Below are 20,131 nucleotides of genomic sequence, written 5' to 3' on the forward strand. Positions count from 1 at the left end.
AAAAGAAAAATCCTTTCAGGTGAGGTACAAGTAGAAATTTGCTCCAGCTAAATAAAACACTTTGTCAGCATGTTCAGGCAAAAGGTGGCAAGTTTGGCTGAAAGATGCAAGTTGTCATTTACTAGTGTTGGTATTGACAACTCTGGAGTTTCAGGAACAACGGGCTTCAAAATCTTGAAAAATCAAGTAGCTGATTTTTATAGCTGCCTGTCAAGAGATGGAGATTTGGTGGGTGGTGGAGGGGGGTTGGATCCATTTTTAAAAGCCTAAAATTGAGGGAACAGTTGAGTTTCTAGCAATTACTCATAGAAAATTATTCAAAAGGTTAGAAGCTGGTCACCCACAGTGTTATAGATACTGGGTCTATTGTCCAATTGTAGCAGATTGAGTAAATGTATTTTTATATATTGGTACCATAAAGTATTACGATATTTAATGGCAGCATGTTTTGGAAGTGTTGTTTTATTTTTTTGGCTGTACTACAAGGCTTGCAGGGTGTTAGTCCCCAGGCCGGGGATCGAACCCCAGCCCTCAGCAGTGAAAGCATCAAGTCCTAACCACTAAGCCATCAAGAACTCCTTGGAAGTATTTTTAAAACTGAGGTACAGCTGATGTTTCCGAAGTTTCTAACAACACAAAAAAATGCTTCTGAAGTGGCTCTAAATGAAAAAAGTAGGACAAAATGTTATGGATGTAGAGTGAGCTCAATTACATTAAAAAATACATACAAGCAAATGTGAAAAATGAGAAGTAGTTATTTCTGAGTGGTGGGGTGACTGTCTCTTCATAAATGTTTTTTTATACTTGACTCTTTTTTTTCACAAATTAGTATGCAAAATTGTTATACTGGAAAAAACTTCCTGTGATTAAAGACATAAAACTCATAGAAAACTCTGTAAGATGAAATGAAAAGGTTCTCGACTCTTACAAGAACAATTGTTAGCTAGTCTGCTTTGGGGAAGTTGTGGAGGCTCAAGGAAAGCCAGGCTGGGTACCTACAGAAATGCCTCCAAATCCTTAGGGCAAGCATTTGGGCTTTTTCTGTAGTGAAAGTGGACGATACACCCGGTTGGGTGGCTTGGAGTCGGGGCATCAACACTACATTCCAACCACATGACCGTTCTGTGACCACAGGAATGTCCCTAACCTCTCTGAGACTCCGCTTTGACAAATGTGACACGGCCACAAGAGCCCTTACCTCACGATCACAAACAACAATCCTGGCAGGCCCCGAAACACGCACCACACTCATTTTCTCGTAACTCCCATTGTGCAGATGCAGGAAGAGAAGTTCAGATCGTCCAGGGTCACAGGTGGTGTCAGATTCGCACCTGGGCCCCCCCACATCTCGGAGACCTGGGTGCCTCCCCTCTGCCAGGCGGCCTCAGGCCGACGAACGTGCTTTGTGGCCTGAGAAAGCCTATACCCATGCGGGCTGCCGTCATGATGATAACAACACAGCCATCACTCTGTTGTGAATTCCGAAATGCTTTTGTGCTGATATTTTTAGAACCTTCTGTGAAAGATGAGACTGAAAAAGACGGCTGATTAGATTCTGTTTTGATTCGGGAAGGCAAAAGCGCCTGCCACAGGAATCTAATTTCCTGCTGGATTTAGCCTCTTCAGAAGGGTCCACGGGGAAGCGGCTCTAGACAGACCGGGTTTGATTTCTTACTCCTGGATTTCTAGCTCCAGTGCACCTAAGGCAAGTTGTCTCCCCTTTCAGAGCCTCAGTTTCCTCGTCTGTGAGGGGGAGCAGTAAAGACAATAACTCACGGGCTGCTCCTGAAGGCTGAGTGGGACCATATAGGTTAGAGAGTCCTGTTGCAGTGTGCAGACCACTCAGAGTCGGGTTTGGACCTCCCCGGGGCCTATTGAACGAGTATCAATCAGTGCTGTTTCCCTTACTGGTATCATGATCCCAGCTTCTGAGAGGTGTGCCCGAGTAGGACTGGGCCTGGCAGCCTTAGTTTCCACACAACCTACGCTTTCCCTCTGGGGGCGGTTTGTGAATTGGTATCAGTTCCTGCAGCAGCCCCAAGACCCTCCTCTAGGCCTCCCCAGGTCGACCTGGCAGAAGTCCTCCTAGACTGAGTGGCTCACCGGGCCTTCTGCAAGCCGGTTCTTCAGGTGTCAGCTCACAGGGCCCCCCAGGCATCCTTTGGTATTTCCAAATTCCTCAGGTCCACCTGTTTCAGTTCACGCCCAACCGGGGTTGAGGTCCTGGTTTGGATGCCCCAGCTCATCCCTCCGGGGGGAAGAGCAGAAAGCAGCCGCATTGAGCGGAGTTGGTGGGCGCATTTGAGCCCCAGGGGGGCAGCGTCTGATGGGGGAGGGCCTGGGCCTCCCAAGTACAGGCTGGAAGGGGCAGAGAGCCAGGGAGCAGAGGCTAGGCTCCCACACCAGGACGCAGGGTTTGGGGAAGAAGAGGAAGAACGTGGGGTAATGTCCGCCAGACAGGGTGACCAACCACGCCCCGTCTGCCCAGGACTGACAGGGTTCCGGGACATTCCATGCGACAACTCGGAAGGTTTTAGGCTCTGCCTAAAACTAGGCAAGTCTCAGCACTCAGGGACAGTTCTCTTCCGGTGAAGAGAGAACTGGACCAGCTCACCCCTCCAGGGTGCTGCTTCTGCTCGGCCACCTGGTCTGTAACCCAGCAGCAGGTGGTCGGGAGGGGTTGGGGACGCGTGGAAGGGGAGGGGAGGCCTGCTGGGGAGCCCAGAGCCTCAGGGGTACTGCTAACCCAGAAAAGGCTTTTTTTAAACCCACGGAGCCCAAGGCCTGGCGGGCTGGCACGGGCCCCCGACCCCCCGGTGGCTGGCAGGCTGGGGGCGCCTACCTGCAGGTGGTTGGGGTACACGTCGCCCTCGGAGAGTGCGTCCACCAGGTCCTCCTCGTCCAGCGTGGCCCGCTTGTAGGTCGACATCTGCAAAGTCAAGTGCAGCACCGACTCTCTTAGCGCCTCCATGGCTCCCACGCCCGAATGGGGAGAACAGGGAAGCGGCCACCCGCCGCCTGCGCTGCCGCCGCCGCGCCCCGCCCCGGCCGGGACACCGGGACCGGCCCACGGCCAGGCCCGCGCCGGGGGAGGCGGAGGGGTTCCCGCCTCCCTTCGCCACCCCCGCCCCTTCCCCGATTATGCAACCCCGCGCCTTACCCCCAGCGCCGACAGCGCCGCGGCCACCGGACGCGGCGGCCACAGGCTCCGCATGGTGCACCCCGCGACGCCCGCTCCCCGCCGCCGCGCGCCCGCGGCTCTGGCCCGGGAGGGCCGGCCGTGGGGCTGGGCCCGGCCTCGCACCACCTTCGAGGGCGGAGCCTGGTCCGCGCGGCTCCGGCTCCCTCCCCGGCCGCGCCGGGAGACCGCCCCCCAGAGTCCCCAGGGAGACGAAGCATTCTCACCCTTCCCAGAGGTCGGGGAGTGGGGTGGGGGTCGGGGAGAGGCCCCTCCCGCTTGCAGGCAGGAAGGGGCTCGCGGCCACCCTTCCTTCTAAGAAACATGAAGTCCCCCATCTATCAGCCGTGGTGGCAGATGCCAAAAGCCAGGTATTAGGAAAGGGCCCCTAGTTTGGCCACAAAGGTCAAGAGAGAAGTTTTTCTCGCCATTGTCCTTTAGCTGCGCCAAGAGCGGCCTCTCCCATGGGAGCGAGAAGGATTGGGGGAAAACACACACACACAGGGGGAATAAAAAAGGCATGTGCCCCCCCCCCATTTCCCCCTTCCTTTTTAGTTCAGGGGTCTTTAAGCCAGAGTTCACGATGATCTCAGAAAATTCCAGAGCACTCTCCTGACTTAGAATGAAAAATGTTCTGTACGTGCTGGAGGGAAGCCCATGCTTGGCTCCAGGCTCCAAGGTGTGATTTTACCCTCAAAACAGGAACGGCTCTGGGGCCAGCTGACAGCCAAGAAGAGGCCCATTCCCTCCACCTTCCCTCAGAGGTGGGCACCGGGCGCTCTCCCTGCCCTTCAAGGCCCCAGAAAAGCCTACTCAGCAGTTTCCCAAAGGACCCTCCATGTCCGTGAGACCTGGAACCCCCCTGCATTTATACATTTTTCTCAGCTTTCCAAAGCACGCTCCTGTTCCCTCCCATAGTTGACTTCACAGATGCATGAAGGAACAGGTACAGAAGGCTGAGTGACACCTGGGGTGATGGTCACGGTGACAGATCCCAAGGTCTCCTGGCTTCACCTCCTGCCTTCTTACAGCCTGCTCTGCAGCCAGAGCCCAGCCTTCAAGAGGAAACTCAGATCCTGTTACCCTTGCTCCCAATTCTGCGGGGACAGTCCCCTTACCAGTCCTCCATGGCCCCTGCCCACCCTGCCCCCTGTCCCACCTCGCTGACTCAGGCCCCAACTTCTCCCGCCCTCCCTCTGTTCCTCAGATTCTCCTGCCCTCGAGATCTTTATAGCACTGTTCCCTCTGTGTGGAACATGTCTCTGCGCCCCCCATGCAGATTTCTGTTGCAGATAGAGGTCAGCGTAAACGTCACACCCTCAAATGCCCCAGCCACCCGGAGCAGAACCCAAATTATCAATCATGGCAACCTGTTTTGCTGCAGTCTGTTACTTATTTTTGCTGGTTTTTAACGTCTGTCTCCTTTCCCCTTACCAAAATTGTGAGCTTTATCAGAGCTGGGACCTTGTCTGACACAGAATCCCCATCAGCTGCCATAGCATAGGCGCTCCAAACACTGTTAAAATGAATGCAAGAACAAGTAAAGGAGAAGTGAAAATTACTCTGGGGAAGGGCCTTGAAGATGCATCTAATTTTGCAATACCCAAGGACAAGGGGAACATGTCTGAGGACCTTGGGGGAGGCAGGGTCCGTGGGAAGAATTTTAATTCTGGGGTCTTCTGCTCCACTCCCACTGGGGGGCAGGACTTCCCATTACTCACGTGAGAAACAAAAAGAGCCATCGGGCTGTTTTAATTTCACCCTGGGTTTTTTTTGGAAACCAGTTACTCTAAGTAACAGGTGTTAACTGCCCTAGGAAAAAGACCCTTGAAAAAGAAATTCAAGTCACCAAACACCTACCATGCCTGGCATGGCAGGCAGCTACTGTTTCCTGGGCGCTTAGAGGGACGAGGTATTTGTCGGTTCTTTTACACTCATCATCTCACTGAAGCCTCTCACTGTTTGCTGTTCGCGCTGAAGGAGGTATCATCAGTCTCTTTTACAGAACCTGAAACCGAGGTTTGGGGAAGTAACTGGCCCAGGTGCAGTGAAGCAATGGCTTCTTCTCCTCCTTCCATCTCAACTCAGAGATCAGTCCTTCTGGAAAGCTCTCCTGCCCAGCCTTCTCTGACCCCAGGCAGCCTCAGGCCCCCTGCACTGTGTCCTCGGCCTTCCCCCGCCCCTCCCCACATCCCGGGTTTCCTTCTACTGACGCACACAGCACCTTAACTAGGAGAACCTTGAAGGGAGGACTGGGTCCTGTGAGGCCCTACGCCCCCAAAGGCCTAGAGTGGGGCTGGAGCTTCCACCGGCATCTGAGCGAAAGTAAGAGGTGAGGGAGGAGGCTGGCAGCCCATCCCAGGGGCCGGGGCCAGCCTGTCCATGCAGGGATGACCAGGGAAGCTCACCTACCTCCGGAGTAGAAATCTGAGGAAAGCTGTTTATTATTTTTCAGCACACAAAAGATGAGGGGGCCTTCTCGAAATGCCGCCTACCCTGGGGCCAGGGAGTGAAACTGAAGCCACCTCGGACGTGGGAATGGCTTAGCCGTCTCCATCCGTGGGGAGCACCGTGGGCCCCAGTCAGCAGGTGGCATTCCAACAAGGGGTGTAGGGGGCGGCTGGGTGGGGGGAGCCCTGTCTCTTACCTGCCTGGTTCTGGGTGGGGCCCTCCGCTCACTGTCTTGTTGGATCCCCACACCCACCAAAGCCCTGGCCTCAGCAGGTATCACTTCCCTTTCATGGAAGATGTGGGAGGGGGCCAGGCACATCAACCAGCGCTGAGCTGCTGGGCCCCAGGCATCCGTATCCCTCCTGACCCCGGGAAGCCCAGTGCGGTGGGATCTCCACCTCCCACTTCCACTTGGCAGAGGAGACTGAGCATGGGGGAGGCGGCAGCACCCTACTCCCGCTCCCCCCCAGCCCTCCCGCTGGTCCCCTCCCTGGCTAGAGAGTCAGAGAACCGGGATGGGAGTCCTGGTTGCCTCAGCCCACCACACCGCCTGCAGAGAAGCCCAGGCGCTCAGCTCCTGCGCGGCAGAGCAGGACCTGGACCGTGGGGCCTCCTGGCCTCCTGGCCTCCTGCTCTTTGCAGAAGGGGAGCTGCTGCTCCAGACGGGGATGGCCTGGCCTTCGGGGGCAGTGAGTGGCAGGCCAGGTCATGAGGACACCCACAGCCAGGGAGCTTTAGGAAAGGGACGAACAACGGCAGCTTTCTGGGGAGATGCTACCCTTATCTGCACGCTCCTCTCCCGGCCCCGCTGAGCCGTGGATGAGAAGTGAGGGCCTGGAGTTCGTGAGAAGCGCTGGGTGGAGACCAGGAGCGGAGCAGTGGGAACCACGGTCCCCAGATCCATCACAGACACGGTGACGAAAGAGAGACAGATGGAGGCTGTGATGGTGCCCAGCTCTGGAAACCCCACCCTGTGGAAATCAAAGGCCTGGGCTGAAACAGAAACGAGAAGTGTTATAAACGCTCATGTGTTTCTGATGATAGAAGCCTCTGGGCTCAGTGGCATCGGGGGTGATCCCACCAGGTCATCTTTCCTAATCATGTGAGTCACTGATGGCTTTTGTGTTGGTTTGCCCAAAGGAGGGGGATCTTCCAAGAAACTGAGAGCTCCTCAGAGGCAAAAAAAAAAAAAAAAAAACAAAGAGCAGCTGTGGGTGAAATTCGGAGGCTTGGGACTCCCTGACCACAGCCCGCAAGTCGTTTTCACATTCTGTTTCCAAGTCTCAGCTTCTCAGAGATGCTGCCCTATGTGGCCAGAGCTCCCATCAGTTCTTGCCTTTTATGCCAGTAACTAGTTGGGATCTGTTGAATCCTTACGTCTACGTGTGTTCAGTTGTGTCTGACTCTATGCAAGCCCAAGGACTGTAGCCCTCCAGGCTCCTCTGTCCATGGATTTTTCCAGGCAAGAATACTGGAGTGGGGAGCCATTCCCTTCTCCAGGGGATCTTCCCGACCCAGGGATCGAACCTGTGTTTCCTGTGTCTCCTGCAGTTGGCTTCCCTGGTGGCTCAGAGGGTAAAGAATCTGCCTGCAATACGGGAGACCTGGGCTCAATCCCTGGGTTGGGAAGATCCTCTGGAGAAGGGAAAGGCTATCCACAACAGTATTCTGGCCTGGAGAATTCCACGGACAGAGAAGCCTGGCAGGCTATACAGTCCATCGGGTCACGAAGAGTCGGACATGACTGAGCGACTTTCACTTCACTTCCTGCATTGGTAGGTGGACTCTTTACTGCTGGCACCACCTGGGAAGCCCACCTAACACACACTTATACTTTATGTTGCTGCTGCTAAGTCGCTTCAGTTGTGTCCGACTCTGTGCGACCCCATAGACGGCAGCCCACTAGGCTCCTCTGTCCCTGGGGTTCTCCAGACAAGAACACTGGAGTGGGTTGCCATTTCCTTCTCTGTGTTTTATGTTAGTTAAATACTTACGTTTAACAAGGACAATAATAGAGTGAGGAAAAGCTCTAGTTCCAAGCTTCAGTTCAGAGCCTCACTACGCCATGTCCCAGCTGTGTGAGCCTGGACAAGTGACTTAGCCTCTCCACCTTGGCAGTCTCATCTGTAAAACGGGGATGATAACAATAACACCTCCCTCATAGGGCTGTCGTGACACTTAGTTAATATGAAGTGCTTAGAGACTTCCCTGGTCATCCAGTGGTTAAGAATCCGCCTGCCAATGCAGGGGACACGGTTCCGATCCCTGGTCAGGGAAGATTCCACATGCTGTGGAGCAACTAAGTCTGTGTACTACAACTACTGAAGCCTGCATTCCCTAGAGCCCACCGCCTCTATGAGAGAAGCCACTGCAATAAGGCCTGCGTACCGCAAAGAAGAGTGGCCCCTGCACGCTACAACTAAAGAAAGCCCGTGCCTAGCAACAGAGACCCAGTGCAGCCCAAAATAGATATTTTAAAAACCTAAAACTTAAAAATAAAGTGCTTAGAACAGTGCTGGGCACCCGGCATATTCCCACCAAGTGTTCACTCTTACTATTTGTATCATCACGGGGCTCAGAAGCCTCCAATTGATCCCCACTGCCTAAAAACAAAATCCAAACTCCTCAGCTTGACATGCAAGGACTCCCCTGAACTGGCCCAAACCTGCTCCCCAGACTCACCCTCCACACACCTCGCAGGTGTACGGCCATCACCCTGACCCCTGAGCTATCCCTGTGGGTGCTGACCTCCCAAAAGGAGTTCGCTGAGTCCATAATGTCTGTCAGGCCCCAGGCTGTAAGCTGAGGGGATAGCACTTGCTCCCCACCCTTAAGGGACCTATGACTGATACCCTCTCTCCCAAGTCCCCCCCTTGGGACTCCCCTGGTGGTCCAGTGCCTAAGACTCTGCACTCCCGATGCAGGGGGGCTGGGTTTGATGCTTGGTCAGGGAACTAGATCCCACGTGCCACAACTAAGACTCGATGCAGCCAAAACAATACAAAAGACTATGCTGTCTCCCCACAGCTACTGATCTCCATGTCTAGCCTACCTCTTCCTCCAGGAAGTCCCCCCTCCTCTCCAGTCAGAGGGGATTATACCCACCCCTCTGGTGTACCCCAAGCACAGCACCTTCATTTCATTCAGGCATTTGTCCAGGTGTCTTCATAACAGGGATGGACCTGGGGGATGGGCAACAATTCTGTTATTTCCCTCCATCCCTGGTATCCAGCACAGAACCTAGTATATAGATAGCTGGTTAATTTGTATCCAAGATTTTCACTCAGGCAAAGGCATCTGTGACTTCAGTGAAGAAGAAACAGGGTTTAGTTGCTTGATGACAAGTAAAATTCAAATAGGACAACTTTGGACAAGGAGCATATAGTAAAAATATAGCCATGACTCCTGAACATGACACCAGGTAACATCTACTACTGCTGTTACATGATCTATAACATTGCTCAGTGTCTTTTACATGAGAAATTTCCATGTGCTTAATTTCTTTCTTGTTTTAAATATTTATTCATTTGGCTGTGCCAGGCCTTTGTTGCAGCCCTCGAGATCTTTAGTCTTAACAGCAGCACGTAGGATCTTTAGTGGCAGCAAATGAGAACCTTTAGTTGCGGCATGTGGGGTCTAGTTCCTTGACCAGGGACCAAACCAAGGCTCCCCGCATTGGGAGGACAGAGTCTTAGCCACTGGACCCGTTGGGAAGTCCTTCCATGTGATTAAGTCCTTTTTAAATTTACCACAACGTTCCCGGAGGAGTGAACTGCTTCTTAGCTCTTTGATAAGAAGAATTACAGGAATTAGCTGAGGGAGCTCACAGCCAAATCAAGCACTTTTCTGGCCTTTATGTTCGGCTTTGTCCTTGTCCACATTTTCTGCTCTATTTTCTCTGCTCCTGATTTTTCATTTCTTCTGTGTATCATTTGATTGAATGTGTTTCAGTTACAACCCATCATGAATCTTTTTTGGAATAAAGTGAGTTTGAAACAACCTGCATCATGAAACATCCCTGCCCTGACTGGACTCTCCTGGGGCTGCAGCGTCAATGTATTTTTTTCAATAGCAGGAATGAAGCAGTAAAGACAGACCTGGGCCCAAACCCAGGTTTCCTGGATCATGTGACCATGTCATTTCCCTCCTAAGGCCTCGGCTTCCTCATCTATAAAATGGTTCAGTGTAAAGATTTTTTTTTTTTAATCTATTTATTTGGCTGCACTGGTCTTAGTTGCAGCATATGAACTCTTAGTTGTGGCATGTGGGCTCTAGTTCCCCAACCAGGGATTGAATCCAGGCTCCCTGCGTTGGGAGTGTGGAGTCTTAGCCACTGGACCACCAGGGGAGTCCCTGAAAAGATGTAATGAGCTGAAACGAACTGCCTGGCACCGAGCATCCCATCCCCAAGTGACCTGGCCCTTGGCGGGAAACACTGCAGCCTGATGAGACCCTTTTGTTTATTCTCCTTCCTCAGCTTTCCCATTTGCTTCTACACCCATCCAGGTTTTCTGACCTTGGCCTTAGCTCAGTTCACATTTGTTGTGCATCTCGCTCTGCTGCCCTACTCAAGGCAAAAACAACCATTTTCCTGGGTGATCAAGGCTAATGTCCACAAGGATAACTCCAATTACTGAAGGATAGGATGTACTCCTGACATGATGGGATGCAAATAGTACTTTACCTCTGTGCTTTCCTCCCCAAAGCAACAGCCACAGTCAAGATGAACTTAAGGAGACATAGCAACTAAACGTAATGGGGTATGCTTGGTGGGGGGCTTCCCTGGTAGCTCAGCTGGTAAAGAATGTGCCTGCAATGCAGGAGACCCCGGTTCGATTCCTGGGTCGGGAAGATCCCCTGGAGAAGGGATAGACTACCCGCTCCAGTATTCTTGCCTGGAGAATCCCCATGGACAGAGCTGCCTGGCGGGCTGCAGTCCGAGGGGTTGCAAATAGTTGGACACAACTGAGCGACTAAGCACAGTCCATGCTCGGTGGGATCCTAGAACAGAAAAAGGACCTTAGGCAGAAACTTAAAGACAACTGAGGGAATTCCCTGGCAGTCAGGTGGTTACGACTCGGTGCTTCCAATGCTGTGACCCAGGGTTCAATCCCTAGGGGCACTAAGATCCCACAAGCCATGTGATGTGGCAAAAAAAAAAAAAAAAAAGAATTAAAAAAAAAAAAGACAAATTAAGAGACTTCCTTGGTGGACCAGTAGTTGGGACTCCATGCATCCAGTGCAGGGGGCTTGGGTTTATTCCATCTCTGGTCCAGGAACTAGGATCCCACAAAGCAGAGTCAAAAAAAAAAAAAAGGCATAAAAGACTTTAGTTAGTAACAATGTATCAGTGTTAGTTCATTAATTGACAAATGTACCATGTCATATGTAAATAATAGGGGAACCCGGTGTGGAGTGTAAAGAAACTCTCTTCAATCTTCCCAATAATGCTATATATCTAAAACAGTTCTAAAATAAAATGTTTATTTAAAAAAAAATAACTAGCTGCCCCCTAAACCAGAAAACAAAGTTGTTGACACCACCACAAGCCCAGCACTGCCCGATTCTCAAGGCTCCTTTATACCTTGGTCTCATTTGTGTCTCACGATACGTCACCCTGTGGAACAAAGCCAGGGACCCGTTTCATGGATGAAGAGACTGAGGACAGAGGAAGGAAGCCGCTTGCCCTTGGGGCAGAGCTGGGACTCCAACCCAGATCCTCCTGACCCTCTGAGATCCTCTTCCTCTTTCCTCGTCCTACCCTGCGGCCTGGCTCTCTAGGTCGACTCCTTTTGGAGACGACGGGCTGCCCCGTGGGAAACAGAGGAACACAACCTGGGGTGGGGTGGGGGAGAGAGATTGCACATGGGGCCGGGTGGGGCCGGAGGCCTGAGCGTGGGGAAGGGGAAGGTGAGCAGGGCCGAGGGGGCAGTTAGGAGTTCAGGGAGGCCTAAAGGCGAGGAAGACCGGAAGGTCAAGGGCACAGAGCTTACACGGGAGGTCAAGGCTGCTCACCACCTCCAGGGAGAAGGCTGCAGCTCTGCCAGTCCATGAGTCAGTCACCCTAGGCTGGGACCAGAGTCCCAGGCTGGGCTCCCCCTCACATGCTGGCAGTCGGAGACCGGCCCACACATGCAGGGAGCTGGAAAACACTCGCCCACTTGGCCTGGTGTTGACTTACCTGCCCAGGGGCCCCGGGAGGCATTGAGAGCCTTCAGCGGACTGCACCCCAGCGCCTGCCGGGCCGGCCAGCCCACACCCAAGCCCAGCTTGGCCGGCAGCCTCTTCTTGACTCCTCGACACAGGCCCCTACCATCCTGCTGACTGTCCAGCCCTCTGCGAGGCTCCCACCTCACCTCTCTCCACCCCACCTGCCTGCCTCCATCTCTGCCCCTCTGTCCAGGCCCACTTGGTTCTGCCCCTCCTCTGCCCAGAAGCCTTCCCTGATTTAGAACCCCTCACTCCCCTGAGTCCACCACCTCCCACTGGCTCCAGCAGAACTGTTTAAACTAACTGATATGATCCAGTCACTCTCCTCCTTCTCATGAAGGTTCCCTGGAACTGGTAGGAGAAAGCGTGAGTCTTGGTGGGGCTCCCAACCTCCGCCCACCTCCCGGTCTGCTCCTGGATCCTCTCCAGCCTCCCACTGATGCCTGAACCTCAGTAAAATATGAATAGTCAGGCCCCTAAACACACTCTGCTTTCTCTTCGAGGCCTTGGCATATCCATTGTCTCCTGTCTGGGAGGCTTTTCCTCTCCTCCTTCCCCTGTCTAACCCCTCAGCTCAGATGCATCTTCCTACAGGCAGCCTTCTTGGACTTTACTGTGATCCCTGAAGGCAGCTACACAGGCTTCTAGCGTCTCACCCCAGTAGAGTGGCCAGCAGCCAACTGCAGCTGTGTGACCTTGACAGAGCTTTCTGTACTTCCGTTTTCTCTCCTATCAAATGATTGTGATATCTGCTTCATAGGGTCTTAATGCGTGCCTGCTAAGTTACTTCAGTCATGTCCAACTCTTTGTGACCCTTTGGACTGTAGCCCACCAGGCTTCTCTGTCCATGGGATTTCCCAGGCAAGAATACCAGAGTGGGTAGCCATTCCCTTCTCCAGGGGATCTTCCAGAACTAGGGATCAAACCTAGGTCTCCTGCACTGCAGGCAGATTCTTTACCGTCTGAACCACCAGGGAAGTCCCAGGGTCTTTGTATGCATTAAATAAGATGCCTAAAGCCCAGTGCCTCACAGAGAAGTAGAGCTCAGGCGATGTTACTGTGCGGGCGGTGGGTTCAGAAAGGGCTGGCTCTTCACACTGAAGATGATGGAAGACGGGAAGGGGAGGAACTGGGAGGACCCATGGCATGCCAGGCACCATGCTGTAACTTGACATTACACAGTGTAATTTAACTTTAACTCCCAATTACACAGTGTAAAACAACTGTGGTACAAGAAGGGTCAGTGACTTGCCCCAGAGCCACACAGCTGGTACCTAACAAAGGCCGGCTGCAGCCCAGATGTGTCTATTTGCAAAGCCCGTGGTTTTGCCATTACGACAAATATGAAGGCAGCGCCAACCTGCTCTGTCCTTCCACTTCGGGCACCGCCTCTCAGTCAGGTCAAAGGGGCTGAGTTGTCCACTTTTTAAAGAAACTTTTTTGGCTGTACAGTGCAGCATGTGGGATCTCAGTTCCCTGATCAGGGATTAAACCCCATGCCCTGCATTTGAAGCGTGGAGTCTTAACCACAGGACCACCAGGGAAGTCCCAGGGGCCGAGTTGCCTGCTGTTATCACCAAGCCATCAGGGGTATTGAGACTGACCAGACACTTGGAGCAGGCCCTAAGCTGTGTGGGATGAGCAGGCTGGGTAAGTCTCAGGCTGGGAATGCCAACTGTGCCTCAGCATTTGCTGATCTAATCACATAAAGCCTAGGACAAAGTTAATCTGCCTCACTTAGCGACATTTATAATGGTGATGACTGCTGCCTAATTAGGCTCAAGCAGGAAGCGGTTCCTGGAAAAGGTTGTAATTAGTATCTGTGTCACACAGGTGGGCGGAAGAGGGCTGGGGAGAAGGCAGGGAGGAGGTGGGTGGGGCAGGAAGCTTTGGGGATCCCTCAGATCTCTGAACTGAGGGTGTCCAGGGCCCTCGGTTGGCGCCAGGCCCTGGGCAGACTTACTCATGTGGATGATCCTATTTAGATTTCATGATAAACTCCACGCTGTGGGCCCTGTCACTCCCTTTCCAGGGAGAGGGAGCAGGCTCAGAGAGGTCTGTTCACAGGGGCAAAGTCACACAGCCAGTGCAGAACAGAGCCAGGCTCCGTACAGGCCTGGTCGTCTCCATCTCCAGTCCAGAGACGTCCTGGACCGTGGCAGGTAACCAGGGCGTGGGCTGGGAGGCAGATCTATATTCTGGACCCACTTCTGACACTGTCTCACCCTGGGCCTCAGCAAGAGGTTTCCCCTCTCCAAGACAAAAAGAGGTATGCCTGTCAGGCTGGGAGTGGCTGAAGGTGTGAACTTGGGAGGTAGGGCCCTTAACCATCTGAGCCTCAGTGTCCTCATCAGTAAAATGGAGACAACTATTGCCCTCAGGGTTGTAAGGGTTAAGTAAGTTAAGAAACTTGGAACATGCCTGAATCTTATCATCATTTACGGGGAAAGCACATGCTTTGGAGTCACTTTTTCCATCTGTAAAATGGGGAAGTAATTGCTGGGTTTAAACAGTGGTTTGAAAGCATATGTATTTTTAACCCTGTAGAGTCCTTTATTTACTACTGTTATTTTTAGTTAACACATCCAATTTTATTCTAATATTTTCAAAAAGTATAATTGACCCAAACGCTGTTATTACTAGTTCCTACAATATAATGATTTGCTATTTCTATACGTTGCAAAATGATCACCACAATGTCTAGTTAACATCAGTCACCGTGCAAAATGATCACAATATTATTGACTATTCCTCATGTTATACACTTCATTCCCAAGACTCATCTGTCATTTCAAGTTTGTACTATTAATCACCCTCACCTCTTTCACTCATTTTCCCCTACTTGCCTCCCCTCTGGCAACCACCTGTTTGCTCTCTGTATCTATGACTCAGTTTCTTTTTGATACATTTATTCATTTTTTAAAATGTAAGTAAAATCACACTGTATTTGTCTTTCTCTATCTGACTTATTTTACTGAGCATAATACCCTCTAGGTCCATTCATATTGTCACAAATGGCAAGATTTCATTTTTAAGTAATATCCCATTGTACATATACATATATACACACATATGCATATATATGTGCCACATCTTCTTTATCCATCCAACTATCAATGGGTACTTAGGTTGCTTCCATATCTTGATTATTTTAAATAATGCTGCAATGAACATTGAGGTGCATATATCTTTTCAAATTAGTGTTTTTGTTTTCTTCAGAAAACTATCCAGGAGTGGATAACATGGTACTTCTATTTTTAATTTTTTGAGGAACCTTCATACTATTTTTCATAGAGGCTACACCAATTTATATTCCCACTAACAGAGCACAAAGGTTCCCTTTTCTCCACATCCTTGCCAACGTTTATTTGTTGCATTTTTTTTTTTAGTTCTACCACTTTATTGCTACCAACCCATCTCCCTCCACCCTCATGCACACATGCTCAGTCATGTGACCCCATGGACTGCAGCCCGCCAGGCTCCTCTGTCCATGGACTTTTCCAGGCAAGAATACTGGAGTGGGTTGCCATTTCCTTCTCCATGTTGCATTTTTTATAAAAGTCATTCTGACAAGTATAAAGTGATATCTTACTGTGGTTTTGATTTGCATTTCTTTGATGATTAGTGATGTTGGGCGTTCTTTTCATGTGTCAGTTGACCAGCTGTATGTCTTTGGAAAAATGACCATTCAGGTCCTCTGCCCATTTTTTAACCCAGCTGTTTGCTTTTTTAATGTTGAGTTGTATGAGTTCTTTATATATATTGGTATTAACCTATCAGATATATAATATGCAAATATTTTCTCCCATTCAGTATGCTGCCTTTTCATTTTACTGGTAGTTTCACTGACCATGCAAAAGCTTTTCACTTGATGTGTTCCCAGTTGCTTATTTACTTTTGTTTCCTATGCCTGAGGAGACAGATCCAAAGAATACTCCTAAAAAAATGTCAAAGGGCATACTACCTATGTTTTCTTCTAGGAGTTTTATAGTTTCAGGTCTTACATTTAAATCTTTAATACATTTTGAGTTTATTTTTTGTATACAGTGTGAGAAAGTAGTCCAGTTTGATTCTTTTCCATGTCCAGTTTTCCAACACTGTTTATTGAAGAGGCTATCTTTTCCCCATTGTGTATTCTTGTCTCCTTTGTCATGGATTAATTGACCATGTAAGTGTGGGCTTCTTTCTGGACTCTCAATTATGTTCCATTGATCAGTGTGTCTGTATTTGCGTCAGTATCATAGTTTTGGGAGAAGGCAATGGCAACCCATTCCAGTACTCCTGCCTGGAAAATCCCATGGAAGGCGGAGCCTGGTAGGCAGCAGTCCATGGGGTCGCTAGGAGACAGACAGGACTGAGCGACTTCACTTTCATGCATTGGAGAAGGAAATGGCACCCCACTCCAGTGTTCTTGCCTGGAGAATCTCAGGGATGGGGGAGCCTGGTGGGCTGCCGTCTATGGGGTCGCACAGAGTCGGACACGACTGAAGAGACTTAGCAGCAGCAGCAGCAGCATATTGTTTTGATTACTGTAGCTTTGTTATAGTTTGAAGTCAGAGAGGATGACATCTTTAGTTTTGTGCTTTTTTTCCCCCAAGATTATTTTGACTATTTGGGGGTCTTTTGTATTTCAAGACAAATTTTAGAATTACCTAGTTCTGTGAAAATGCCACTGGTATTTGGATAGGGATTTCATTGAACCTGTATATTGCTTTGAGTGGTATGATCATTTTAACAACAGTAATTCTTCCAGTGCATAAGCATGGTGTATCTTTCCATTTTCGGTGTCTTCTTCAATTTATTTCATCAGTGTCTTATGGTTTTTAGTGTACTGTTCTTTTACTACCTTGGTTAAATTTATTCCTAGGTATTTTACTTTTGGATGCAATTGTAAACAGGACTGTTTTCTTAATTTCTTTTTCTGATAATTCATTGTTACTGCACAGAAACACAATAGATTACTTAATATTAATTTTGTATCATACAACTTTACTAAATTCATTTATTGGTTTTAATAGTTTTTTTTTTTAATGAAATCGTCAGGATTTTCTATATATGGTGTTATGTCATCTGCAAACAGTGATAGCCTTATTTCTTTCTTTCCTGTTTGGATTCCTTTTCTTTTTCTTGTCTGATTGCTATGGCTAGGACTCCCAATGCTACGTTGAATAAAAGTGGTAATAGTGGGCATTCGGTATTGTTCCTGATCTTAGAGGAAATGCTTTCAGATTTTCACCATTGAGTATGATGTTAGCAGTGGGCTTGTCATATATGTCTTTTATTATACTGAGATATGGTCCCTCTATACTCACTTTGTTGAGACTTTTTTTTTTTTTATCATAAATGGATGTTGAATTCTGTCAAAATTTTTTTATGCTCCTGGAGAATCCCATGGACAGAGGAGCCTGATGGACCGCCGTCGACGGAGTCGCACAGAGTCAGACATGACTGAAGTGACTTAGCAGCAGCAGCATTGAGGTTATCATATGATTTTTATTCTTCAATTGGTTAATTTGATGTATAACATTGAATGATCTGCAAATATTGAACTGCCCTTGTATTCCTGGATAAATCCCACTTAATCATGGTGTATGATCCTTTTAAAGCATTGTTGGATTCAATTTGCTATTTTGCTCAGGATTTTTTTGGGGATGGAGCGGTACAGGTCTTTCTCGCTGTGTGGGCTCTTGTCTAACGAGCAGGGGCTGCTCTCTAGTTGCGTATAATCTACTGTTGATTCCTTCTAGCTCATTTTTAATTCTGGTTATTGTATTGTTCCACTTTAAAAGCAAAGGAGAAAGGGACATATATACCCAAATGAATGCAGAGTTCCAGAGAATAGCAAGAAGAGATCAGGAGGCCTTATTAAATGAACAGTGCAAAGAAGTAGAGGAAAACAATAGAATGGAAAAGACTAGAATTCTCTTCAAGAAAATTGGAGATATCAAGGGAATATTTCGTGAAAGGATGTGCATGATAAAAGACACAAATGGCAAGAACCTAAAAGAAGCAGAAAGATTAAGAAGAGGTGACAAAAATATACAGATGAACTACACAAAAAAGGTCTTAATGACCCAGATAACCATGATGGTGTGGCCACTCACCTAGAGCCAGACATTCGGAGTATGAAGTCAAGTGGGCCTTAGAAAGCATTACTACAAACTAATGGAGGTGATGAAATTCCAGCTGAGCTGTTTAAAATCCTAAAAGATGATGCTGTTTTTGTGCTGCATTCAACATGACAGCAAATCTGGAAAACTCAGCAGTGGCCAGAGGACTGGAAAAATTTTTCATTCCAGTTTTCATTCCAATCCCAAAGAAGGGTAATGCCAAAGAATGCGCAAAACTACCGTACAAGTATTAGTATTAGTATTTCACATACTAGTAAGATTATGCTCAAAATCCTTCAAGGTAAGCTACAGCAGTACATGAACCGAGAACTTCCAGATGTACAAGCTGGGTTTAGAAAAGGCAGAGGAACCAGAGCTCAAATTGCCAACATTCACTGGATCATAGAGGAAGCAAGGGAATTACAGAAAAACACCTACTTCTGCTTCATTGACTACACTAAAGCCTTTGATTGTGTGGGTCACAACTAACTGGAAAATTCTTAAAGAGATGGGAATACCAGGCCACCTTACCTGTCTCTGGGAAATCTGTAAGCAGGTCAAGAAGTAACAGTTAGAACCTTACATGGAACAGCTGACTAGTTCAAAACTGGGAAAGGAGTACATCAAGGCTGTATGTCACCCTTTCACCTTGTCACCTATGTCACTTATATGCAGAGTACATCATGTGAAATGCCAGACGGGATGAAGCACAAGCTGGAGTCAAGGTTGCTGGGAGAAATATCAATAACCTCAGATATGCAGATACCACTCTAATGGCAGAAAGTGAAGAGGAACTAAAGAGTCTCTTGGTGAGGTTTCACGAGAGTGAAAAAGCTGGCTTAAAACTCAACATTCAAAAAACTAAGACCGTGGCATCCAGTCCCATCATTTCATGGCAAATAGAAGGAGAAAAAGTGGAAGCAGTGACAAATTTAATTTTCTTGGGCTCCAAAATCACTGTGGAGTGTGACTGCAGCCATGAAATTAAAAGATGCTTGCTCCTTGGAAGGAAAGCTATGATAAACCCAGACAGCATATTAAAAAGCAGAGACGTTACTTTGCCAACAAAAGTCCATATAGTCAAAGCTATGGTTTTTCCAGTAGTCATGTATGGATGTGAGAGTTGGACCATAAAGAAGACTGAGTGCCGAAGAATTAATGCTTTTGAAATGTGGTGCTGGAGGACTCTTGAGAACCCTTGGGCTGCAAGGAGATCAAACCAGTCAATCCTAAAGGAAATCAGTCCCGAACATTCATTGAAAGGACTGATGCTGAAGCTGAAGCTCCACTACTTTGGCCACCTGATGCAAAGAGCTGACTCATTGGAAAAAACCCTGATGCGGGAAAAGATGGATGGCAAAAGGAGAATAGGGTGGCAGATGATGAGATGGTTAGATAGCATCACCGGCTCAATGGACATGAATCTGAGCAAACTCCAAGAGATAGTGAAGGACAGGGAAGCATGGTGTGCTGCAGTCCATGGGGTCACAGAGAGTTGGACACAACTTACTGACTGAACAACAATTGTATTGTTCAGCTATTCAATTTCCCTTTCTATTTTCTAATTCTTTCTTAAACTTCTGTGTTCATCCATTCTCCCATATTTATTGAACATGTTTATGACCATTTCCTTAAATTTTTTATTGGATAGATTGCCTATCTCCGTTTCATTTAGGCTTTCCTCTGGGGTCTTACCTTGTTCCTTTGTTTGGAACATATTCCTCTGTTGCCTTGTTTCGCCTAATTTCTGTTTTTATTTCCACGTATTAGGTAGGTTGATTACATTTCCCAGTCTTTGAAAAAGTGGCCTGTTACAGGAGACGTCCTGTAAGTCAACAGAACACTTCCCACTAGTCACCAGAGCCATGTGGGGACCCCTGCGTGGGCTGGGCGAGACCTTCGGCGTGGTAGAGCCAGTTACTGTGGCCACACTGGCAGGTGGGGGCCCAGTTGGCTGCCAGGGCTCCTGGCCTGCCGGTGCGTGGGCCTGGGTCCTGTCGAGCCGCTTGTTTTTTGAAAACGTAACACTGCAACCCAAAATACAAAACAGAGCTGAGTGGAGCTGCCACCCACGCACTCGGTAACCCCACATCCTGACCCTGGGTCTGCTTTCCTCAGGGGTTCCGAGGACCGGAATTTGAAAATCCCTCATCTCTGTCTCTCTCTGAGAGCTAATGGCTCT

At 49.1% G+C, this 20,131-nt stretch overlaps 1 protein-coding gene across 3 annotated transcripts in view; it reads right to left on the reverse strand.

Moving 5' to 3' along the window:
- Positions 1–20,131, reverse strand: part of ECE1 (endothelin converting enzyme 1) — a 123,347-nt gene that overhangs the window by 60,536 nt on the left and 42,680 nt on the right. Inside the window, exons 1-2 of one of the 3 annotated variants that reach the window (XM_043909113.1) lie at positions 5,039–5,162; positions 2,843–2,929 (exon numbers count right to left, since the gene is read on the reverse strand). In XM_043909113.1, coding sequence (XP_043765048.1) covers positions 2,843–2,929; positions 5,039–5,050 — 99 coding nt within the window. In that variant the 5' untranslated portion in view covers positions 5,051–5,162. Of the gene's footprint in view, positions 1–2,842; positions 2,930–3,160; positions 3,313–5,038; positions 5,163–20,131 lie in introns of those variants that run through there. The other 2 variants (XM_043909111.1, XM_043909114.1) reach the window with 2 other exon arrangements.

The sequence above is a fragment of the Cervus elaphus genome, chromosome 8, assembly GCF_910594005.1.
Source record: "Cervus elaphus chromosome 8, mCerEla1.1, whole genome shotgun sequence".
NCBI classification, from domain to species: domain Eukaryota; kingdom Metazoa; phylum Chordata; class Mammalia; order Artiodactyla; family Cervidae; genus Cervus; species Cervus elaphus.